The following is a 26,886-nucleotide window of genomic DNA, read 5'->3' as shown; positions in this document are numbered from 1 at the left end:
AGGTTTTACTAAGATTAATATTAGGAGTGCTAGAAAAATATTAGCTTCCGTTTAAAAAAACTACGTATTCGTCACTGGTGATACAAGAAATCAGGACAATCTGGAAATTATGTCAGAATCCGCAGATTTAGAATTACCTTTTGTTTTTAAAATAAACTACATTTTTTTCTCACTCTTAAGAACAAACAAAACTTGATGTCTCCCTAAAAAGGCAAACTTGGACCTGACTCATATCAGGACTTCATAACAACGCATCCAAATTATTAAGATCAAAACCTGATCTTGAGAACATGTCACTGACAAAATTGTTCTTTTACAACAAAAAATACCTTCAGATGCCCTATCAAAACAGACATTTAGATGAGCTGGAAAACTTTTTTCTAGAAAAATAACCAAACACAAGCTCTGGGTTCTTTCTGAAATAAAATAGCACTCTGGAGATACATAGATACTCTGTAGCAGTCATTTTAAAGAGAAAAGCTTGCTTCTCCGTAATAGCAGTAAGATTTAAATGTTTCCCACTTTTAATTTACCTCAGTAAGATGTAAAGTTTTGTGTCTATGAAGAACCATTTGCATCCTTGAAATTTAACACAGGAGGAAAAAAAGAGGTGTTTAAAATTTGTTTTAAATCTAGTTATAAAACTAAAATAAACGCTCTTGTAGAAGCAAGCATGTGCACTACAAACTCAGTGTGGACATTTCTTTTAATAGTCCTGAATTCACCATAGCTGTAAGTGTATTCCCACTTCACGAAAGAGTAAGGTATTTGCCAAGCATTCTGTACACAGGTTACATACCAGTTACAGAACACGTTGTATAGGGAGAGTTTGTAGAATGCATAATCAACCTAAAAATCTTAGACTCTCCATCCCTGCCATCTTCTCTTGTCTTTTGCTGGTGGGCATTGCCATGGTGAGAAATAATTATCAAGTATCTAAATATGGACATAGCTACAAAGAACTTTACCAATTTAATTAGTGTTGGTGGTGAGGCTTTAGTAGAAAATAATTCCAATGTCACAACGAATTGTAGAATTACTTCTGGTTAACTTCATTCCCCATGGACACAATAGGCTTCATTAAGCATGCAGCGTTTGAACAGAAATGCACTGCATTTTGTTCCAGCTGTCAAACTACTATGCATTACACTAGGACATAGTCTCTGAAGATTTGCAGTGTGGAAGATGATTTTTTTATTTCAAACAACAACAGCATTTTCACAATACCATCTATTTTCTTGTTCTTAGAAATAAATATAACTTACTTCTTCCCATTCTGATGTGAAGGAAGGTGTTCTCTCCGAATTCCCTTTGGAGCATTGCTGGTTTGGTGTGGGTTCACTCCAGTTGCTTCTTGCTTTTTCATCATTTGGTGGATGGGTGATAAGATTAGAATCAGATTTTGATACATTTTTGCACAAATGCATTTCAAGCAAAGTCTTTGGAAAAGATCGTATTCTCCCAAGTGTGCACGCTCGCTCAACAAATCCCCCAGTGGTGATAACCCATTGTTCACTTATCCTGGTCGATGTGCCAACCAACGTGTGTTTTTCTACTGGTTTAGTTTTAGTATGAAATATGGTTCTGTTAACAACTGGTGGCTTTTTTTTCTTAACAGGTGGATCAGTGTTGCTTTCTTTCTGTAGCTGTATCTGCTGAACTGTGCTCTTGTTCAAAATGCTTTTCTCTAGTGGATCACTGCACTGGTTTACTTTGCTGTACAGCTGGAATGGATTATCAGGTGGGTCACATGCAGGTGATGATCCATGGAGTAAACCTGCAAACTGTTCAGCAGGGTGTCCTTCAGCATGCTCACTTTCAGTGGATGCTTCAACCTGGCAAAGACGCTCTGAAATGAGAGATTACCTTGTAAAAAAACAGGGTAATAAAATACTGCAAACAACAAAACTCTTACTCTCTGCAAAGTGACTTTTGTATGCTGCTTGGTTCTTATGTACAGAAACAGAAGATACTTATGGAATGAATTGATTTATTAGTCTCTTAAAAAACAACTCTCTCCTTAAACTTAACTATTTTATCTTATCTGAAAACCAGGCAAAACCAGTCAGTGCTACACATAAATTCCATGAAAAAACAAATTTATAAGACAAAATTCCATTGCTATGCCATCAAGCCAATGGTTGTCTCATTTAATTTGTTATTAAGTTGAAATGTGCACAAATTATATAGTTTATAATGATGAATTAGCTAGTTAGTTTGTAGGTAGTAAAACACATGAAGAACCAGTATTGTCAGGAGTATTGTTAGCAATTTTAGTTCTTATAGTCATTCTAATAATAGTGAATTTACACTACGATGCCTTTTTACTGACAGTCTCTAAAGAATGCATCTGAGTGTTGTTTTTATTTCTGGGAACTTTTGTAAATAGATTCAGAGTAATAGTAACCATTAAAAAAAAACAAAACAAAAAAAACAAAAACAAAAACAAACCCCTCCCCCCCCCCAAAAAAAAAAAACACACCAGGAAATCAAGTCTTTTTGAACCAAGTTTTATATGCAATTTAGTACAAATACACAAAAAAATAAACAACAGAAAAATGCACTTTTTGGCACAGTCTGAGTGGATTATTAAAGATTTATAACTCTTTTTATGCATCTTGCTGTAAGGACTAGGAGGAGAAAAAAAAAGGGGGGAAAAAAGAAAGAGACCTTTTTCTATCTGTACTATCTTATTTACAGTACTGGTACAGATAACATGACCCTATCCACATGGTATTAAGTTAAGATATTCTACTCAGTTGCATCTCTATAACTACTTTGTTAAAGATAAATACATTCATCTTACTCTTGCTAGAAGTTGTATGCACATATGTAGACTCTAACTGTAGGGCTGTATGCATAGCACTAGCTATGAGAAGAAATCAAACATAGCATTATGTAATAATTTGCAAAGTAATGAAGCAGTTTTCTCCTATTTGCTGAAATATCTGCTCGCAAAAAAAGAAAAAAAAAAAGAAAAAATCCCAAACCAAAACCAAATGCTCAAAATCTCAAAATATCACTTCTAAAAGAAGATAGTATTTGATTATATGAATGAAAGAAAGATTTTGGTGTGTACTTCAAAACATCAGCAGCTCTTTTACTAGTCAGCTGCTTAAAAATGTAACATTAATTTTTCTTATTTGGTAAAATATCATGATAAAATTCTAACCAAGATTATGAGTGCAACCTAAGAAAACCTACTTTTCTTTGAGAAACAACTGACTAGAATATAGTATTAAGACATTTTTCCAACTAAAATGATGTGGGGTGTTATGGCAAAAGATTGTATGAGGGACTTGATGGAGCTTAAGGAATCAATAATGCCAGAAAAGCTCTTTTTTGGGGAAAGGACATGGGACATTCTCACTTTCTTTGATTTCTGAAAGCTGCTGAAGTAATTGTATGTCTGCAATTTTGAAGGTGAACTTAAAATTAAAAATAAATTATGCAAATAATGATTGACTTTGGTATTTTTCCTTCAAATGAAAAACTCAGTAGCTGAGATCCTGCTCCAGATTGAAGTATCTTATTTTACATGTCTACATGGGTAAGAAGTAAGTAAATCCTCACCAGTCAGAGATCAGATTGATAGTCAGTGGATCCTAGAAAGTAAAGCTACTCACAATACGTTGTGGCAGGTCAGTACAGTTATTTTATTGTGCATATGCAAGTATATATATTCTGCTGTAGATATAACTTTCATCTTTAAAATACACATATAAGCACTTAAAGAAAGTCAGGAAAGATGAAAATGAAGATTGCCTGTGTAACTTCTAGTCTTCTTATGCATTAGCAGCACTGTATTTCACTTCTTATATCATCACTTACTATTTAAAAAAAACCCCAACAAACCAACTGCCCATTTCATGTTCAAAATGAAGTTTTCTCAGTGATGGAGAAGCACTTCAATACTTTATAATCTCTTTGTTCAAAAAGAATGGTTCTGTTGCCTATTTATTGCACAACATTCAAACTCTTCTTTGAATATCAAATTCCTTAGATTTTTTATGATGGCTATTATCTAATGGGTCCACAATTATGAACTTATATCGTTACATGGTAAGGTTGTAGTGTGATAACATCCTAGTTTGATAAATGAGAAATAACAGACCAGGATATAATGCTGAAAATGTCTACAAATTTGGGGCATTCAATTTGAAATTCTTTTAAGATTTTCCTTGTTCAGAGTAATTAACATTGTATAACACAGAATATAGCACAATTGCTATTGACCTCAGTAGTTAAGTCAGACCCCTAATGTCTCAAATTCAGCTGCCAAACAACAAAGGAATACTTTTAATGACTGGATAAAATTTGGTCTGTCTTGATCAGCATAACAAAAGCTCTGTCAGAGATTGAGCATTCTCTCTGTGGTGTTCAGCTACCTTAGCTGTTAGTTCTTTTCCTTGATATTTTTTTACTTTTTGCTTTAACTGAGCGCTTTGTTAATTATATGACAAAGGAAGCAAAGATGTCTTAGCTATGCCTTCTTCACCCCATGATTTTGAGCAATCCAAACCACATCTATGATGAACAATGAAAAAGACTGGATTTGTCAGGGAAAAGTCTAATGCTCTTTTAATACAGATTTGTATTATTATTTTAGCTTCATAATGCTGTTACTGCTTAATACTTTAATGTTGCGAGAATAGTGAGAGTACAGAGATGGACCAAACCTGTGCTCTAAATAGTATAGTAGCCTACTAATCATTTTATTGTTTCAAAGAAACCACAGGAGGAAAGAAGTAATCCATGAAATAGATAGTGATAAAACTACTTGCTTTCTGTCTTATTTCAAGAGAGTATTTTTTGACCTAAGACCTGAAGCATGAGATATTGAATAACTTCTTCAAACTTCACCATATCTAGAACTGAAACTACTTGTCTTCATTGCTTATGCAAATTCCCAACATCTCAGTCTCAAGAACTTGAAGTATGAGAAAGTCTAAACAGTATCATACAATATTTCTACTGTATCCTTGCTAAAATAGGCAACTTTACTGAAAAAAACAAACAAACAAACAACAAAAAGTCTTCCTGAGCTTTTAATAATTACCGATATGCAGGATTGGTGGTTTTATGGTTGCATATTTCTGCCATTAATTTTAAGACAACTGATACTGAATTCAGTATTTCTTCTGAGGCTCAGTGGTGATGTTTTTTATGTATTATTTTCTGTCTGTTTTTAAACAGATCAAAATTATTCTTGTTCTTTTGAATACTGCTGTGTATTGAAAAAAAAAAAATCCTTTCATTGAGATGTCCATACTAATGATTGATATTTTATGTGATCTTAAATCTACGGATATTTCTGAGAAATTCAGACTCTCCATTTCTATTGTGTTCTATCCCCTAACTTTATCATATACTTTTGAGCCTTTTCATTAGATGCTTTATATTTATTTTTTCAACCAGCTTAACTGGGACTAAGAAATGGTATGATATGCAATTACATTGCATAGGTCTCTACTCAGTGAACAGCAAGTCAATACTAGGTTTTCTTTCTCATAGTCTTGTGTGAAGTCTTCTGAGTAGAAAGAGCATAGGAATACCAGAGAAAAAGAATAATAGGGGGAGAAGTTCAAGATCTTTGATTGAATCCCAATGGAGAGAAGTTTTCTGCTTATGATAATTTTTTTCTTTGCAAAAAATTTATTTTAGTAATCTTAAAAAAAACCCCAACAACATAGATCTTACTTGCTCACCAGATATTACCTTTGTTACCACCTTATCTTTTTAATTGTAAATAGTATCCTAAATACCAAAACATAAACAGATGTAATTTCTACCAATTTTTAGTGCTATTACAAGTGCACATACAGCTTACCCATCCGAGTGGATTACTTCTGAAAATCACTGTGATACTGCCATATCTGTGTTGCATGGAAAACATTTATATTTGGAACTACAAATAAATTCAGTTCTGCCATAATCTCAAAGCCACAAATATGTATTGCTATTATCACCAGTTTATATACAACCAAACTGGTATTTAGACAGCATATTGCAATTCAATGAGCTATTTATTTACACACTGGTGCACTCCAGCACAGTTGCTTGTGATACATATATAGAACTCTGTGGAATATCATTTCTCACTTTTAGTATTTGAGTTATAATTTACAGATGCTTCATCAAACTCATGTATCTATTTTCTGAATCTGACTCCAAGACTGCAGAGCATCTTAAGAAAACTAGAAGCATGCTAAATACTGTAAATTTTGCACTTATGTAAAGTTTGAAGTCAGTTTATTCACATTTATATCTCACGAGATTCCATGTTCAAAACTAAAGCACATTCAGAAGAATAACAGCTGCTAGTAATAATGAAAAGAGCTGTAATAGATAAATTATAATGACAGAATTACATCTTTAACAGGCACTGCTGTTGCCATGGCACAAGTTTCTAATGTAAAATAAAAATCCACTAGAAATCTGTTCTATAGCTACGGTAACAACTGTTTTGTGACACCCGCACAATTAATCCGTTGAAGTTCTCTTTTCATTTTATCCAGAAAGGTGTTTTCAGCAGTACACTCTGCACATGCTATATCTGCCCAAAACTATTTCTCAACTCCCTTTTCCACACACACTGTTGATTGATAAAACTATCAGTCACAGATGAATATTATTTGGAGAGTACCTTCTTTTAGAAGTCAACTTTGAATGGCAAGTATTGCTATGATATTGGTTGTATTGCCAAAGTAATATCATAAAATGGGATTATCAGCAAAAAAAGGTATAAGACATAAAATTAATACTATTTAAAAACTTAAGTAGCAATACTCAGGAAGCCATTATCTCACACAGCAAACATCAAGGTGCTCTGACCAAGCTCCAGCTCTTTGATGGCAGCATGTTAGCTGCAGATATCTTTGATGAGGCAGTGCAGTATTTTCTCACTCTAGTAAATGTTATAGCAAGGTACCATGGACCTGTGTGGGAGGTATAACACCACAATTACTAAGCAACTAATGAAGAATGTGGGCTTCTACTGTCACCAGCAAGAACATGGAAAAGCAGCAACAGTCTCCAGACAGATTGCTGTTTCTCCCCCAACTTCCTCCTGAATCTAAAGAAACCACAAGAAGGTGGCTTGCAAGGTTAGTGTTTGCAGACTTCATCCTCTGTGCTCAGGTTCCAACATTACCAGCTTCTCAAGGCCATACAGTGCCTTAGAAATCAAATTAAAAGTCTCTGTGGATTGTGTGCTTGCTCTTACTTATAACTGCCAATCCAACCACTTGACATCACAGCCTGCACTTGACTGTGTATTACTTTACTGCCTCACTATTGCTACCTTGGTAGTTTCACTGTCCACATTTTACCCGTCTGTTTCACAATGGCCCATCATGAACTGCGAAATATGAGAAAGATATTGGGGGAAAGATAGTTCTGTATAGAGTTTTCTGAACATTGCTTGCTAGCCTCCAATGGAAAAAAAAAAAGCTTTCAGTGAGGAAAGATATTAGTTGGTAATTACTGCTAATTCTAGCCACATTAACCCAAATATAGTTCTTGCCCAAAATTTCAGCAATAGCAGTGCAATCTGGTGCAAAAAGAGTTAATTCTAAGTCCCACAGAGATGTAGTGACTCTCCTGTACATTTTCAGAAATTTGTTTTGATACCCATATATTCTGTTTTTCAGGGGGACATAAATGTAATCTTTACATAGATCATAAAGGGTTAATCTTTAACTGCAAAATTAAACCTAGGAAAAAATATAGAGCTGCAGCTGCCACCTCCATAATGCCATTTCCATGAGAATTTCTTTCTGTGTGACTATATAAGGCATGGTTCCTAGATATCTTAATGACAGTCAGCCTCTCATGAACCATCACATTTTACAGCACAAGAATCTGCCTTATACCTGCTCATCAAAATAAGAATCTTTCAGAAAACTAACATGTCAACATGTTTATGGACTAAAACTTTCAGGCAGATAATGTTCAGCATCTCTCAGGTGAAACACTAGACTAATTCTGCACCTGTGTTTAAGTTAAAATTTTATGAGAAAGTTCCAACACTACCATGCAGCCAAGAAGAAAAAAAAAAAAAAAAAAAAAAAAGAAAGTATTTCTTTGTAACACTCAAGCAATCTTTCATAAGAAAATCTGATAAATGAATGGAAATTGATGCTAAAGGTAATTTTGCAGAAAGATCACATATAATTGCATTGAGAAATTGAATTGAGAATTCCGTAGTCTCTTCTTGCAGGAGGAAGCTAGCAGTTGAGTGGGCTGTGGCTGTGATCAGAAAGTACATGTTAATTTGACAATGTGGTACAGCACGGAAGAGTAATAGAAGAGAAAAATTTGGTGGCACTTAATATCCAAAATCAGTGCAAAGCAATAGGAATATGACAGATGAAATCTTGAAACCATATTGTTTTGTTGACAACTTCAGGGAAACCTTGTTAATTGTTCCACTTCTGATATTTCACACCTCAAATGCAAAGTAGGAATGACAAAGTCCTCCACCAACTGGGAACAAAGCATATTAACTGTCAAGGCAAAAGCGACCAGAAAAATAATGTATGTTTTAGAATGCTGTTTCTAAAAAGAGATATTGCTCATCAATTTCAACACTTGCATTTAGAAGGAAGAATTTGCCTAAGTAACAATTCAGTTTCCCCAAGCATAAGACAAAAGCAAAAAGTATACAAAATATATATTCTGACATTTGCACTGATCATACATCTCTGTCTTTTCTAACCTTGATAAAGAATATATTTCTGATCTGACCAGTATTTCTAAGATACTTCAGACGTGATACAAGGTAGTTTGCCTCTCCTTATTCCACATACAAGCTCATTCATGTTCTGTTCCATCTTATGTTTCAAAGCCAGCAAGAATGGAATCAATGCTTTCGTAAGAAACAATGTAAAACAAAGGGTTATAACAAGTTCATCAGGTCCTTAAACCAGAAATACCTGAAGCAAGACAGGCCTAGAATGTTACTATTGCTTTGTTCTGCTCCTACTTATATTTCACTCAGTATGAGGAAGACTGGTGAACAAACATCAACTATTACGTTTACCTGTAAACTAAGGATTCAGATCAGCCACATCTAATCTTCTTATCATATATGTATATCTAAGAGGGCAGAGACAGAGGAGAGGCAAAAAAATAGAAAAGTAGTACAGACTTCATAACAACTTTGTACAGCAATAAATGCTACTCAGGCAGGCTACTGTAAAGTGGATGCTTGTATGAACACAGAAAAATTAGAGGATCACCATCATCTAACTTTATCTCCTTTAGAAGAATCCCTTCAAAATCTTTGTGGAATGAACCAGCAGTTAGAAGACTTACATTTAAACTATGAGGTTAGCTCCCCTGTCTCTTTCAAAGATCGGGGACCTGAGAGTGAAAATGCCAGAAAGGTTTTGTTGTTTTTTTTTTTACTTTTTATTGGATAGGGGACAATCTATTTGACCTCCTTGGACCCATCATTTTATTCCTAATCCAGTGGATCATTAAAACCTTCCTCTAGTGGTAGGTCCATGGGAGATACCAGGACTTCCTTTGTACTGAAAACAACAAACAATGAAGTTTTGTTCACAGCAATAGATTTGCCTATTGGCCACACGAGTTATGTACATGTCACATACTGCCTATGAAGGTATCTGAGCCACCATTTCTCTTTGAGATATAACAGTCACCCATTCTTCTGGCTCTGGTCACTGTGGTCAGTCAGGAAATAGATGGTTCCTGGTGGTAAGTTTTGAATGGGTAAGGTGAAGGAATGTGCTACATTTCTCTCAGCATTTCTCACTGAATACTTAGAAACATTACTTTTTTATTCCACATGACAAGAAACTTCCAAACCTCAGTAGTTTTCATAATAGAAGTATCTCCCAGATGATGATTTTAAACGCTTCTTCAGTATTGGATGTCAAACACTTCATATTTGTCCTTTGAGCTTTTATAGGATATCTCTTTCTGTTGTTTCAGTCTTGGAAAAGGACTCACTTTCAGCATGTATATATTAATTTGGGTAAGAGTGGCCTGCTTCAAACTGTCTACTCTAGAATATTTGTTTTCAGTCATTATAGAAGAAAAGTCTGAGCTGTTGGACTTAGCTGTTTTACACACACTCCTTTCTTGCGCCTCTCCACTCACTCCTACTCTTCTCTTACACCCTACGAATAGAGAAGTTATTAAAACTGACAGAGTGGCTAAGTCCTTCATCAGTCAGACATACAAACACAGGAAGAAAGACCAAACCTACTATCTTCTCACATGCATTGTTCTGTAACTTGGGTGCTAAATTGTCTCTTACTTCCATAGATTTCATACTGTTTAAGCCTCAACTCATCTTCCTGTAGAGTATTTCTAAAACATGGCCTCTACCTGTCCAGCTAAAAACTGTTACTCAAACCATTCTCTTGTATTTATTAAACTTCAGGCCCCTGCTTTTGACCCATTCAAGAACTCTTCTACAAAAGTCACCTTGCTGGTCCATTGCACTGAGCATATTACATGCTTTCGCTCTCATGGTTAATTTTAAGGCAATTTTTGGCATGCAATCTTTTTCTTAATAAACCTTAAAAGTCATTAAATAATCAATTCCTGTTTTTCATGTGCTATCAATGCCCTATTATTACTGTTGTGCTATTTTTATATCTGCTGAGAAGTCACATAGCAGAATTTAATTGTCCTAATATTTCATGATTCAAAGGGATTGTAAAACAACTGTATATTTCAACTACATTGACAGCTGTAGAAAAATTAAGATTGGTATACATTATGTTTCTGAAAAAGACAGTTCTTGGCACTGTCTCAAGCCCACTGCTGCTCCTGCTACACAGACTGGTATAGGTTAAGAATTTACTTGCTTTGAAATAACACTGATTCTTCCAGTGTTTTGTTTGATGAAATTCTGCTTCGGCAAATGATCTGACCTACCAAAAACACTCAAGAGAACTGAGTATGCAGAAGTAGTTCATTAAGTCAATCATAATTAACAAATAATTGCAGAAACAATATTACAATTGTTTTAATTAGCGTATTCCTTATTTGGAATAAACTGGAAATCAAATGATCACAGCCTCCTGAGAAACTCACATAAGTCACTTTTTGTTCTCTTCAAAGAAGCAAACAAGCATCACTAGCAGCTCAACATATCAAACAGCACTGTAACAGATACCAAAACAAAACCTGGCAGATGTTTTCTTTTTATTCTCTTTTTTTTTTTTTGAAAAAAAAAGAAAACAAAACCACTTTTATTTTTAAAATAAGAAATGACAATGAAAACATTTTGATGATTTCTCTGTTTAAAAAGTGGTCAAACATGATATTGCTCTCTTATTGTAATACTAGGAAAGAAAAAAGACAGGGAGAAGAAAGGAAGAGAGAAGAGAGTAAGAGGAAGAGAAAGGAGCATCCTGAAGACCAAAGATTCTAAACCCAGAAACTTCTGATGAGATTTGCAAATTACAGTTGGTCCTGAAAAGGACTTTTTAATGTGCAAAGTGCTTTTATGACTTTTTTTAATTAGTTTTCAAAAATTTCATGCAGAAGCAAGGATGAAATGCTGAGTATTTAGCCAACACATGTATCTTGAAATCATTTTTATGTAAACACCTAGTGTAAAGAAGCACAGTCAAAAAAAGTTGAGTTAGTCACTTCCAGAATAGGTTATCTTGAAGACTATAGTATTACTAGCACTTCAGGTTATGTTATTTAATTATTCTGCCTATCTGCACCAACCTAAGTGAAAGAAAGCTGATGAAGGTGGTAGGAATAAGTGACATGCATTAGGTATTTCCAAGAGAATTTATTCCAGGGAATAAAGGGTGAGCCAAAATTTAAAGTAATTGGGATAGCTACAGTACTGGTAGACAAAGAATGAATATGCGGAGAGAGGATACATATAAGCTCTTTTTTTGAAAGCAGCTTTCTTTCTTCCCACCTTCCCTGTGGATATTTATTATAACCCTGAAAAATTTTTTTTAAAACAAATAACCACCTAAAAAATATGAAGAAATATGCTATGTGTTTTCAAACCAAAATTAACACCACAGATCTGACAACTGATGAGTGAAGCTTAAAAGTAAATTCTAAGTGAAACTTGATTTAAGTGCACCTAACCTGAGTCATTCTATCAATATAAATTCTAAAATCTCTAATTGCAAGTGCCTTCAAAATATTTCTAATCTGAACTTTTATTGGTTTTGTCATTTTATAGCAGCCCAAGGCATGCAGTAATCACCATAGAGAAGTACAGAAGTCTGAATCAAATTAACTGCCTGCTTCTTAAAACTGGCATCTTCCACTTCAGTTAAACCATACTTTATACTAAAGCAAACAGCACATCACATGAAAGACAAAGATTCAGCATAAATCAGTAATTTCTAAGGTCTGATTTTTTTGCCAGCTTTTGAAGTCAATTAATTGATAAAGACTATTATAAAAGAAAAACTATCACACTTGTACAACTTTACTTTGCAATTCTCAGGTGAAGAGTTGTAGAGTAGTACCACTTTTTTCCTACATGACTAACCCTCTAACAATTCCCATTGAAAAGTAAGAACTCTAAGCCTTTCATGGTATGAGTTCTCCTTAATTTATCTTGACAGAGAGACTGACTCAGAGCAAGTAAAAGTATTTTGTCTTCATTGTGGGTGTGGAAGTACTGCTGTACACCAAGATGTGAGAGGTGTACAGTGGGGAGGCAATTCTGCCCCTGTACTCCACTCTGGTGAGAGCCCACCTGGAGTACTGCTCTGGATCCTCAGTACAGGAAAGATATGGTCTTCTTGGAGAGGGTCCAGAGGAGGGCCACAAAAATGATCAGCTGGATGGAGCACTTCTCCTATGAGGAAAGGCTGAGAGAGTTGGAATTGGTTAGTGTGAAGAAGAAAAGGCTCTGGGGAGACCTTATTGCAGCCTTTCAATACTTAAGGGGAGCAGATAGGAACAGACATTTTAGTAGGGCCTATTGCAGTAGGATAAGTAATATTTCTGAAAAAAAAAAAAAAAAAAAAAAGGTAGATTCAGACTGGATATAAGGAAGAAATTTTTTATTATGAGGGTGGTGAAACACTGGCACAGGTTGCCCAGAGAGGTTATAGATACCCCATACCTGAAAATGTTCGATGTCGGGATGAATGTGGTTCTGAGCAACCTGACCTAGTTGAAGATGTCCCTGCTCATTGCTGTGGGGTTGGACTAGATGGCCTTTAATGATCCCTTCTAACTCAAAACATTCTATGATTCTATGGATTTTAAAGGTAGGCATCAGACAAAGGCTCTTGGTTGATTAAAGTGGACTAGAGTTTAAGGCAATGGTAGCCCATCTTCTCCTGAAGGTACAATGTCTCTAAAATGAATATACACACAAAATTATAAAATTAAGGTCAGAAAGTACCATTTGTACCTGTCCTGCGTAGGAGAGCATAGAATAAGGATTTTCATCTCCCTGAACAATATGTACATCCAACAGCAGACCCAAAGGAGTTCATAAAGATGATGAACCCAGTTATTAGGCATTGTACAGATCAGCTAGTGGCCCCACTCCAAGGACGCTAAATATGAAAATATTTTTTCAGTTTTAATCACAGGATCATTCTTTCATAAATTAATGTTTATCAAAGTATTTGTAAAAGGCAAAGCCCCTATGATCTCATTTAATTTCTATTTCACGCTGACTTCTAAGTGGAATATGCAAAAAACCTGCTTGAAGATTTTTGGGGAAGAAAAAAAAAAAGAAAAGAAAAACAAGAAAGCACTTAAAGAAAAGCTAAAATGCCTGAGAAATAAAAAAATAATCAAGAATAGTGAATCAGAAAAGGAGGGTAGGAAAACACAGAAGTGGAAGTTAAGGGGAAATCTGAATTCTAATTCCAGGGAACTATCACATGTTAACAGAACTGCACTACTCTGTAAGTGCTTTTAGTCTTCTTGCTACATCTGTGCCTCCTGTCAGGAAGCTCATTTGATCAAGATATTGAAATTAGATGTCTCTTTCTTCCACTTCTGCTCTGTTCCTCTCCCATATAATCACAGCCACTGCAAATCTAAATTACTGTCCAGATGCAAGCTGAGGTTTTCAGATACTTGTTGACTGGACACAGCTCAGTTTGCTGTCTCTTTATAGATGAAGTGAATTGCATGGAACTATCAGTTTTACTGCATACCTTGCCTCAGGTCAATCATGTCTAAATGCAACTTTTCTTACACAAATAATAATGACTATTTTTGGCATTTTTTTTACTATTATTTTGCATTTAATTAAGGCATAATAATGACTATTATTTTGGCATTTGATTTTGCCCTCTATTAGACCTATAGATTTGTCAAAGACAATATTTGGAGTAAGTCATAATAATGTCAGTAACACGATCATGGGAAAACTTTTGAAAAAATCAGACAAGTTTACAGTAGCTGAAGTACCATTGAAAAAATATATACTGACTCAATTAAAAATAACAAAACAACCCCAAATACTTTTTAGGTATTTTATGATAAATAGGTTTTCTTTTCTATCATAACTACATGACAGATATCTTTTTGTATTAAAGCTGTATATTCATCTGCCTTAGATGTTTTAACTGTGTCAACAGTGAATTTTCTTAACATTTTTCATATTCACTCAATAATCCTTTCAGCTATGCCATGTGGGAACCCCAGCCACGCTTTTCTGAGCTGTAAACTGAGCTGTAAAGACAATTGATTCTTAAGACAAGATAACCTTCAGTTGTGAATTCAGGATTCCTTTCAAAGTCATCAGAGACATCTTCTCAGTCCTTATACCCTTATTCCTTTTCTGTGCAATCTTACATACATACTGTGCCTTGACGCCTGAACAAAGATTACTGTATTCATGGGCCTTAGCTCAAATTCTTAAGTCCCAAGTGCTTTTTTCTCCTTCAGTTATTGTAAGCCTCCAGAACGATATGAAAACAAAGAAACAACATCCAAATCCCCAAAAAATAGTACAAAGTTCAGGCAGTAAAAAGCTGGAAGCCAAGCTTTCAGCATTGCTGGAACCAAATACCAAGATTATAGCTTATCTCTGGACTGACACAGGGAGAAGTCACCACTTTGGGCCTTTGGCCTTCAAGAATTCCAACAGTATCTGAAAAACTAAGGGAAAGATCAACCAAGCAACAGTCTAGAAAGAGGACAGAAGGGGTCAAAGTGAAGGAACACAATACCAAAGGCATTTTTGACCTGCTTCTTGAATGCATGCCTTTCTTGCAAGACTAAACACACTAGTTTAGTCCCCATTAGTACACAGACTTATTTTCTGGCATCACAAATGTTGTAAATCAGAAGATAATCATGTGTACACTTACAGAATCTACTTTTCCTTATGCTATCTTTACAGAGTGAACTCCAACCTAAAAATGTGAAATTTCATGCTACAGCTTCATGAGACTACAAAAGCATTCTTGGAGGTCACAACAAAGAAACAAACGGGGATAGAGGGAAAAAAAGAAAATAGTTTAATCTGGTAAATGTGTTGGGTGAATTGGGTTATATCATTCTAAAGAGTATTACAAAAGCTAAGGATGATTTTCACAATGCCTTTCAGCTGTTTGGTGAGCTACAAAATTGTACCTCATATCCTCTGCATTCTTCAGAAAAAGGTAACACTGATCATGTTTGTGACAGGGCAATAGAAAAGTTTGGAAGTGTTATGCCTGAGATTGTTATTATTCTTCTTTCTCTACAACTTCAAAGACTATTAATACAATTAGGGTCCCCCACATTCTTAAAATAAACTGGTGAACTAGGCAGGCTTTTTTTCTTAATTTCATGTATAAACGCTACAATTGATTTGAAAGCATCACTCATGAGTGCTAGATGCATAATCCTTTGCACACCCTCTACGTAATTAACAGTACTAACACAAGCTTAATGTGTAGAGCCTTTACTGTAGCACTGGCAACAGTATCAAGAACACTTAACTGACATTTGGAATTTCAGAGACACCAACAGTCATTTTTCAGATGTAGTTCAACTTCTCCCACATCCCACTCCAATGACTGGCATAAAAGGTGTCGTTCACTACAGAGGCCTCCAAGCAGTTGCTTCTAATAATCCTGTCTTGAGCTGGCAGCTTCCTATCTTCTTACAAAACAATTCCGTTTCTACAGTTTCAGAGGGAATACTTCAAAGTCTTCAAATTGTAAATGTTTCTCTCATAAATCTGCCATCTTGTCAAATTTCTACTATCAAAATTCAATTAGTTTTCAAGGTAACAACTGCTTTTGCTTGAGAATTTGGGAATGCTTGAGGTGTTTTCTTGAAAGATATCTTCGCACATATGACACAGATTAGCAGTATAAGAACAATAACAACAAGAATAATTACACTATATTCACCAATATGAAGTCTTTTTGTTTTGGAATAAAGATTTTGTCCAGTTGATATTTTTTTCACAGTAAAATATTCAAAACCTACCAAATCGACACTTGAATAAAGATTTTCCATGCTTAGAAAAAAACTTGATTTTTACATATGCCACTGGAGAGGAATCAATTTTCTTGAAAGAGAGCAATTATTTATTAGAATTTTACACACTATCAAGAATTATGTAAATCAAGAGATTAAGATATAGGTCATTTATTTCTGAAGAAAACATTTTTTGAAGTATGAAGGGAGAAAAATTGAACATAATTTAAGCTTCTAGTCTTGGTATCAGCTAAAGCTGAGTTGAAAAATCACTTTGAAAACAGCTGTAATGATATAAAATGTTACTGTGCACCAGCTGTTTATGGAAAGTATTCTGCTAAGACAGTGACCCTTCCAAATGGAAGTTGTGGTATCCAGAGAAAAATCTGAGCTACCTGAAGTAGCAATTTCCCTTCCACTAAGGGAAAATAAGGTTCCACACAACTCTTTCCAAATACAAAAGATACAAAACCTTGTTTATGATACACACTGTTTTCATTACCTAGTTTAATGTCAAATTTGTGTCTTGTCTGAAAGACTGTTTAGATGATGGAAAAAGTAAAAGGGATGAAAACTAATTTGACATAAATAGCATGTATTGAAACTCTGTAAAATATCCCTCTACTAAGTATTTATACAAGTGTACACTAGAAATAAACTCTGCAGGCATAAATACTTCAACACTCTTGTTTAATGGCTGCATACCTGCATGCCTACAGAAAATCTAGAAAAATCACTTTATTGTAACTTCAAATGAATACATTTATTTGTATCAAATTCTCTCATTATTATTTAACATTGCAGCTGAGTCATAAGGGCAGAAAAGCAATAAGTGACACGAAAAATCAGCAGAAAGGAACAGAATCAAAAACTACTAAGGGGGATAGGAGATGTGACCACACTGCATTCACAACAGTTACTACAGTACACTGTACAAACCAAGATAGCTTTAAAAAAACCCCTACATAATAACAGGAATCTCTCCGTATCATTGCAGTGCATAGACCAGGCTTGCACCAAACCCCAGAGCAAATTAGCCTATGCTATGCTGTATTTTAATACCACTCTCAAGCTCGAGGCAGGTTTAAAGATGGCATAAAAATTGCTACTGTTTTTTTTAAATACCCTCTACAATTTAAGTAAAATGCTGTTGCTGCCAAGAAAAAGTGAGTTTGTTTTTGCCTCAATTTGCCTAGCTTGCTCAGATTCTTTGAAAAATACCAAGCTTCTTATTTTATATCTAAAAATCCACAAGAACAATGTTAGAAATTATTAAAAGCAACCTGTTTCTCTTAACAGAAGACTGTCTAACTAATGCAAATGAGAATGCAGAAGAAAACACCATAGTCTGAAGTAAAAACTGCTATATTGTGACTCAGGAGTTACTCCTAGCCTTTTCAGTTTACCAGGTGACTTGGGAAAACCAGTTTAGTATCAAGTTTGCTTGAATTTCCTTGGCTGCAATAATACCAGTCCTTTTAAAGGGCTTTTAGACCTGCAAATGAAAACATCGTTATATATGCGCTAAGTGCTATCAGCATCTTTTAATGTACTTAAAAGACTTCAACATAAAACCTGAAATTTTCAGAAGTCCTTTAAAAATGCTTGTACTGTATTTTTATACGTCTCTGCTAATGTTTTTAGAAGTCTTCTGTAACATGAAAGGAACTGAATATATGAGAAAACAAATTTAACTACAGAGTATACAAAGTGTCATTATGTCTATAGCAAATTGAAAAAATAGAAATGGTTTATTAAAGCCCTTTGGCTATAGCAATAATGTGCTACTTCTTGGCACATATACTTCAAAGAAAATGTTAAGTTTCAGGAGTACATTTTAACTCTAATGGAATTAATTAGAAAGATTTAAAATATTTAAATTATTAAATATTATTTTGCAAGACATGACTTCTCACACAGTATGATACAACAAATTTAAATCCGAGGCAGATGGTACCTAGTATTCTTACAACTGAGAAGACTGGTATGTCAGACAATCTACTGTTTTGGTCTGTTTAAGATAAACAGGCTCTCTAGGATCCTTGAAAGCATTTTTTACTGGAAGTGAAGCTAGAAATACAGTTTTCTTTTAAAATTTTATTTATTGTGCTTGCGGCAGCCACACCCAGAAAAAGTGTATCAGGAGTCTGCAATGTTGTCACAATTGCCAAGTTCAACTAAACGCCTGGACCATTTATGATCTTTCCCACAGCAACCCATTTAGCTTTTAGACTTCTGTTCATCATCATTTTTTTCTAATAAAACCTGCATTCATCTTTAATGCTGGAAACCGAGTCCTCCTGAAAATCCCCAAATTATGTCAGCAGGTATGACCTTATTTCAGAAACTGTTGCTGGCTCACTAATGAGCTGTGACAAAGCTGAGCACTGACAGGACAGCTTTCTAAAAAACAAAGCAGTATTTATTTAGAAGAGACATCATGGAGAAGCTATCTTATAACATTAGAATCCCTTATATACGTGTCTAGGTAACTAAGCAGTAACTCAGCTTGTTGCCTAGAGCCTGATACGGTTTAAGGTCACTTGAATGACCTAAAGAATTTAATTCTATATGAAAAGTCACATCACTTGAGAATTTATACTCGCCTCTGTTATGAGAGCTAACCTTAAAATATATGAGAGTCAAGACATTATTGATGCATCTGTGAAGCTTCCATCAAAAACACTGTTTTTAACCTTTGCACTGCACAGTTCCAGCTTCCCAAACTCGGTATCAACCCTGTGCTGTGCAGTCTTCCCTCATCCCTCCAAATTATGATCCCAACCCACATCATCTGCCTCCTCCTCTCTCTTTACACATTTCATCTTCCCAGAAAATGATTCAATCCCTATGCTTTCTAACACTTCTTATATGACATCCCTACCAGGGAAAGCACATCAAGCAACAATACTGCACAGCTGTGCAATGTTTTTCATCTAACTCTTAATGTGATTGTAAACCTAGTATCACAGTTCAATGTCATGGAAAAAGAGAAGTTCAGGTCTGAGAGACAGTCTTGTTTGTCAGTATAATGTTTGTCTATTTAGTGTCCTCTCAGGACCAAGAAGTCCTCACACAGCCCTACAGATTAATTGCTTCTGGTTCCTGAATTGTTGGTTTCATCTTCTCATGTTCATTGTACCATACAGAAATATTGTAAAATGGAGACAATACTGACCTTTGTAAGACGGTATAAGAAATAATTAATACAAATACATGTCTAAGAACTAGATATTGCTATACTACTAGCATTAGTGTTAAAGATCACAAAACTATTTTACAAGTCCTTTCTTTACTAAGCACCATCTGTCTTTGGATTGAGAGGAAAAGGATGTTTACATTAACTCAGAGTGATGGCATTTTATTTGCAGGTCTTTGTCTTCTGGGTTTCCTGGACTCATTTTTCCTTATCCCAATAGTAGCTAAAACTTCACAGAGAAGATGCTTGTGCTGTACCAAACATGTCATTTGTATTAACTACCATCCATTAACTTCAGTTCCAAGAGGATGATGTGACACTGATGGAGGAATACCATAATTAAAGGCTGCACAAATGAACCCAGCACAGGGTCACTGGATCTAGTCCTTTGTAAGAATAGGCACTGGAGCTGCAGAACAATATTGAAGAGTTCAGAGACCATTTGCAGACATGCCATGAACTGCAGGTTCCAAAACAGCTCCTCAAAAGAATTTAACACACACAATACAAAAACCAGAGCTTACACTGCAGTAATTGGCAAGAGAGATCAAGAATACTTCAGATGCTATTGGCTCTTTCTTCCCGACAGAATTCTTTGGGTGTAAAGATCCAGAGGATCCTCTGATATACCTAACATCCATGAACCTGTTACAATAATTCTTGACTAACCCATATTGTGCTAACATCTGTCACTTTTCAATATAATATTCATTATTTCCAGTGTCACATTTCTCACAGATAGCATGAATGGCTAAAAAATAATGATTTTCTTTAGTGACAATTCTGCTTCTGAGAAAACCTAAAATGGTGATAAACTGCCATTACCTTCAGCATGTGAGGCCTTGTGCAACACCTACAGAAGTAAATGAATATATGATATTGCCTCAGGACAAATTTAAGAACTGTACTTTTTAATATAAATACTTGATTTATGTTTTTTTTACATTTTAGTTCTAGTAATTTTTATGACAATTAAAATTTGTCTTTAATGAACAGCTAGTAAACAAAATAGTCTGTCAAAGTATTTTTAAAAGCAACACATTTTTTCCTAGCAATAGCCAACTGTAATTGCCAAAATTCTCTGGCATTTTTCAGCAATGGATATGTAGCAATCTAACTCTTTATTTTGGAAGCCTGGTATTATATTAAGCTGCATTTTTCTATTCTGTTCACACTGCTAATATGTAAAGTTTTACCAGGATGCAAAGCTTTCTGTTTATTTATTACATTTACTTATGTCATACTGTGAAGATACACAAGCTTTTCAAAACCAAACTGTATAATGAAACTGTTCAGAAATAGAATGCATACCTGTACATGGTTTAAATGCAGTTTATTAAGCTTTCAAATATTGAAAACTAAATAAAGCCACAAACCCAATTTGGTTTGGTACGTTTGAGTAGAGATATTTTTCAACGGGTTCTGCAAGTGATTAGTCAGTGCTTTCCCCTACAGTAAGTGTATTAATATTTCTCATTAGCAATTGAGAGCATAAAACATATTTGTTCAATCTGAATGCAGAAGTGCTAATAATATGATAAACAACTAAGAGAACTAATTTTGCTGTCAATTCTATATCCTGGCAATTACCAATTAAATAGGCTGGACTTATGTTAATTGGTAGTGGTTTAAAAAAAATAAATGGTGGAATTTTTTTTCTTTCCCAAGAAAAGCAAAGTATTTTGATTTTTTTATTGAAAAAGACCAAGTTTATACCTAATAATGACTTCTTCATAACTTCATTCCTTTGAGCTGACCCTTGACTTCAACATATGTGTATGAGAGCAAAGCCATCTCTATATGGAACTGTAACATGGATTGGTGTATCTCTAAAGACAGTCTTTCCTGATATTTAAATAGCCACAGGTTTGGATTTTCAGTTCAGCTTTAAGTATTTTAGAAGACATCCCCTCACCCATCCATAAAGAAGAGACAGTTTATACAAGCAAAAAGCAAAATCATCACCTACTTTAGCAAAAAGGTTGTTTTCAAATAATAAATCATCTTTGTACACAGTTCTTTCTTTGATAGTAGAGACATGTTGAACAGAGACATGGCTTTTTCAGACTCACATCAGCTTCAGAAAAACTTGTGGAGAGCTCCTTTCACAGTTTTTTAATGCTTTAGGGCCAGCAAAATGCTCTCTTTTACACTATGGATTATTATGATTCATTGCTTATGGAACACAAGGAAAGTTAAAATGGAGCCCTCAAACCCTTCATTTCTCCCTCCAGGTACCAGAACAGTGCATTCAAAGAGCTGAACTAAAACCATCAGACTTCATTATCCACATGGGCAGGAAAGTTACGCTCCATTAATTTATGCTAAATTCACGTTTTATTTTCTTCACCACTAAAAGGAATAAAAAAGGAATAAAAGTTTTTTACTTTCACTGTATATAAGCATCTTCCTAAAATACCTTCTCATTGCTTCAATTTTTACTGAAAATGAAGTACAGAACATCTGATATTTCATCTCTGTGGAAAATATTAATAAACACATAAAAGAATAAAATTGCATGACAAAAATTGCTTTAAAAAGGAATATGAGATATCAAGTACTTAAAGACAGGAAAAGCAACGTTAGTAAGAATTTCAACTTTTCTCATTGAATAAACTCATAACCCCCAAATCTTTTTAATATATCATTTCCCTGGGTTTCATATTACAGCATCTGATCCGAAGAGTACTTAGTCTAATCAATACATTTAAGAATAAGTTAAGAATGTTAACTTGGTTACGTTAATCATGTTATTTCATGTCATGTTAATCATAGTTATTTCTGATTTTCCACATATTTCAATATAATCTACCAACAAAATTTTGCTGCAAATTACACAGAGGTAGGAGACTTACTTCAAACAATTTGATATTTTAAATTTGCAGCAAAACAAATTTTGTTGAAGTCTTGTTTAATACTTCACTTTCTGTTTAATCCCAAATGAGCAGCAGTTAGGAGCCTCTTTATCCACAATAGCTGAAATGTGAAGATGACCAACAGGACCCCTAAAAATATTCTACCCAGGAACACTGCTTTGCAGAGTTACACATATTTTGGGCAAGACTTGATGTGTATGCAGAGAACATGAAGCTCTAACAAGAGTTTGTGATTGTCTGCACATCTCTACGTTTTGCATAGTCTGTGTGTGTCTCCCCACTTCTTGATACTTTTGCTTTCTCCTTGATAAGTTCCCCTATGAGAACAGAGCTATGAGAACAGAGACGTGGTGGGACAGCTCACATGACTGGAACGTGCTCATAGATGGCTATGTCCTTTTCAGGAAAGACAGGCCAGCCAGGCGAGGTGGCGGAGTTGCTCTTTACGTGAGAGAGCATCTACAATGTACTGAGTTCTGTTCAGGGACAGAGAATGAGCGAGTTGAGAGTCTGTGGGTAAGAATTAAGGGGCAGGCTGGCAGGGGCGATACTGTTGTGGGTGTCTGTTACAGGCCACCAGATCAGGGTGAGGAAGTTGACGAGGCCTTCTACAGGCAGCTGAGAGCGGCCTCACAGTCACAGGCTGTGGTCGTCGTGGGGGATTTTAACTTCCCTGATGTTTGCTGGAAGGACTACACAGCAACCCAGCCACGGTCCAGGAGGTTCCTCCAGTGCATTGATAATAACTTTCTGATGCAAATGGTGGAGGAACCGACTAGGAGAGGAGCACTGCTGGATCTCATCCTCACTAACAAGGAGGGTCTAGTTGAAGCAGTAAAGGTTGAGGGATGCCTTGGTTGTAGTGACCATGAAATGGTGGAGTTTAGGATCTCGTGTGGCAGGAACAGAATAGCAAGCAGAATTGCAACCCTGGACTTCAGCAGGGCAAACTTTGGCCTTTTCAAACAATTGCTGGGAGAAATCCCATGGGCAAGGCTGTTTGAAGGTAAAGGGGCCCAAGATAGTTGGCTAGCATTCAAGGACTGCTTCTACCAAGCTCAAGATCAAAGCATCCCAACACGTAGGAAATCAAGGAAGGGAGCCAGAAGACCTGCATGGTTAGACAAGGAACTGCTGGGTAAGCTCAAATGGAAGAGGAGAGTGTACAGATCATGGAAGGAGGGGCTGGCCACATGGGATGAATATAAGGCTGTTGTCAGAGGATGCAGGGAGGCAACTAGGAAATCTAAGGCCTCCTTAGAATTAAACCTGGCGAGAGGGGTCAAGGACAACAGAATGAGTTTTTTCAAATATATAGCAGATAAAACCAACACCAGAGGTAATGTAGGCCCGCTGATGAATGGGGTGGGTGCCCTGGTGACAGAAGATACAGAGAAGGCAGAGTTGCTGAATGCCTTCTTTGTCTCTGTCTACTCTGCTGGAGGCTGTCCTGAGGAGCCCCGTACCCCTGAGAACCCAGAGGAAGTCGGGAAATTGGAGGAGTTTGCCTTAGTTGATGAGGACTGGGTTAGGGAGCAATTAAGCAATCTGGACATTCATAAACCCATGGGTCCAGATGGGATGCACCCGCGGATACCGAGGGAGCTGGCTGAAGTCATTGCTGGACCACTCTCCATCATCTTTACCAAGTCTTGGGAAACGGGAGAGGTGCCTGAGGACTGGAGGAAAGCAAATGTCACTCCAGTCTTCAAAAAGGGCAAGAAGGAGGACCCGGGCAACTATAGACCGGTCAGCCTCACCACCATCCCTGGAAAAGTGATGGAACACCTTATCCTTGGTGCCATCTCAAGGCATATCAAGGATAAGAGGGTCATTAGGGGCAGTCAACATGGCTTCACCAAGGGGAAGTCGTGCTTGACCAACCTCATAGCCTTTTATGAAGACATAACAAGGTGGTTGGATTATGGCAGAGCAGTGGATGTGGTCTACCTTGACTTCAGCAAAGCATTTGACACAGTCTCCCACAGCATCCTCACAGCTAAACTGAGGAAGTGTGGCCTGGATGATCAGGTAGTGAGGTGGACTGCGAACTGGCTGAAGGACAGAAGCCAGAGAGTTGTAGTCTATGGGGCGGAGTCTAGTTGGAGACCTGTATCTAGTGGAGTGCCTCAAGGGTCAGTGCTGGGGCCAGTATTATTCGATATCTTCATTAATGACCTGGATGAGGGAATTGAGTGTACTATCAGCAAGTTTGCTGATGACACTAAGCTGGGAGGAGTGGCTGACACGCCAGAAGGCTGTGCTGCCATCCAGCGAGACCTGGACAGGCTGGAGAGTTGGGCTGTGAAAAATGGGATGAAATATAACAAGGGAAAGTGTAGAGTGTTACATCTGGGTAGGAACAACCCCAGGTTCCAGTATAGGTTGGGAAATAACCTATTAGAGAGCAGTGAAGGGGAAAGGGACCTGGGGGTCCTGGTTGATAGGAGGATGACCATGAGCCAGCATTGTGCCCTTGTGGCCAAGAAGGCCAATGGCATCCTGGGGTGTATTAGAAGGGGGGTGGTTAGTAGGTCTAGAGAGGTCCTCCTTCCCCTCTACTCTGCCCTGGTGAGACCGCATCTGGAATATTGTGTCCAGTTCTGAGCCCCTCAGTTCAGGAAGGACAGGGACCTGCTGGAGAGAGTCCAGCGCAGGGCGACAAAGATGATTAAGGGAGTGGAGCATCTCCCTTATGAGGAAAGGCTGAGGGAGCTGGGTCTCTATAGTTTGGAGAAGAGGAGACTGAGGGGTGACCTCATTAATGTTTATAAATATATAAAGGGTGAGTGTCACAAGGGTGGAGCCAGGCTCTTCTCAGTGGCAAACAATGATAGGACAAGGGGTAATGGGTACAAACTGGAACACAAGAGGTTCCACTTAAACTTGAGAAGAAACTTCTCAGTGAGGGTGACGGAACACTGGAACAGGCTGCCCAGGGGGGTTGTGGAGTCTCGTTCTCTGGAGACATTCAAAACCCGCCTGGACGCCTTCCTGTGTAACTGCATCTAGGTGTTCTTGCTACAGCAGAGGGATTGGACTAGATGATCTTTTGAGGTCCCTTCCAATTCCTGATGTTCTGTGATTCTGTGATTCTGTGACCTCATCCAATGCAACAGCTCCAGCTTCATATTTCCTAGGAGAGCCCTCATCATGAAACAGCACAGGTTTTGTCTAGTCCAGGGCAGTTTATTCACTTTATGCTTTGTAAAGTGTGATGGGCAATGCTCTCCTTACATGAGCACTCAAGAGTGGGAGCTCTGCACAGCACTGACTGCATTCAGGCTAGAAGAAAGCACCAGCCACATCCTGGTCCTGGTATTTTACTGGTTGCTTAGGCAACGCAGCTCCACTGCAATGAAACGAAACATGGAAAAAGTAATTGCACTGAATGAGAATCCACTTAATTCAGAATCAGCATCCAGTTTATGAAGTAGAATATTTTTACATAAGATCAGAAAAACTGTTTGGTTTTGATGCGTATTTACACCAGCAAAATTGGAAAAGAACTGATATCAGCAACTTGCATTATTTCCAAAATGCACTGAACCATTAAGGAAGCTGAATTTTAAACTCACTCTTCAGACAAAAGTATTCCCTGATATTTAGCAACATCATCATAATAGGCAAAGCATTAAAATATTCTGGATTAATTTATATAACATACATGAAAGATTTCTGGAAGCCATCCTTTACTAATTTCACAAGAATCTTTATGTCAGTAAGACATAAAGGATAAGCTCTTCTTGAACTGAATTACCCAGCTGATGTCCTGATCAACAAAACATAGGCTTTATAAAATCATTGCAACCTAAACACTAGTACTATTGTACTAAATCAAGGTAGTCATAGCACAGTCCTGGTACCACCTTTCATTTTTGCTGATGTGGTTCTGATGATGTCTCACAAAAAAGATTTCCAGTAATCTATGCTTGCACTATTTAAATATGCATTAGTAACGGAATATTAAATGTGGCATTAATATTACTTCCCCCATAGTATTTTAAAAGTACTATTTACAATAAAGCTAGCTCTAATTTTAGCAATCATTCTATAGCTGTATCTGAAAGAGTAGAGAGTGTAGTCTTAGATACTCTGAATGTCATTTGAGCAAATGAATATCATTTGACACAGAAGGAAATATAGTCAGGGTATGTTAAGCTAGAAAGATAATACAAGCAATTGAAGAGTCAATGCAGGTTCATAGCCAAGAGCTCAGAATTTAGTATGTCCAATTGAATTAGAAAAATAGCAGATGCATGGTCATTCCTTGTGCTTTAGAAAGGGAGAGATTCCATCTAAAGACCAGAAGATCAGTGATAAAGATGTTAGGAAAACAGTGATTAATCCCCAGCAACTATATCTTAGAATAAATCCTTTCCAAAACATCAAACACAGAAG

At 36.4% G+C, this 26,886-nt stretch overlaps 1 protein-coding gene across 5 annotated transcripts in view; it reads right to left on the bottom strand.

The window, feature by feature from the left end:
* Nucleotides 1-26,886, bottom strand: part of ANKS1B (ankyrin repeat and sterile alpha motif domain containing 1B) — a gene marked incomplete at both ends in the record, with an annotated part of 478,018 nt that overhangs the window by 255,402 nt on the left and 195,730 nt on the right. For all 5 annotated transcript variants that reach the window (XM_080616729.1, XM_080616728.1, XM_080616730.1 and 2 more), the window contains one exon: nucleotides 1,266-1,849. In XM_080616729.1, the coding sequence (XP_080472855.1) occupies nucleotides 1,266-1,849 (584 nt within the window). The remainder of the gene's footprint in view (nucleotides 1-1,265; nucleotides 1,850-26,886) is intronic.

This window comes from Psittacula echo, assembly GCF_963264785.1.
Source record: "Psittacula echo genome assembly, chromosome: 1".
Classification (NCBI taxonomy): domain Eukaryota; kingdom Metazoa; phylum Chordata; class Aves; order Psittaciformes; family Psittacidae; genus Psittacula; species Psittacula echo.
This window is presented reverse-complemented; position numbering and strand designations above follow the sequence as displayed.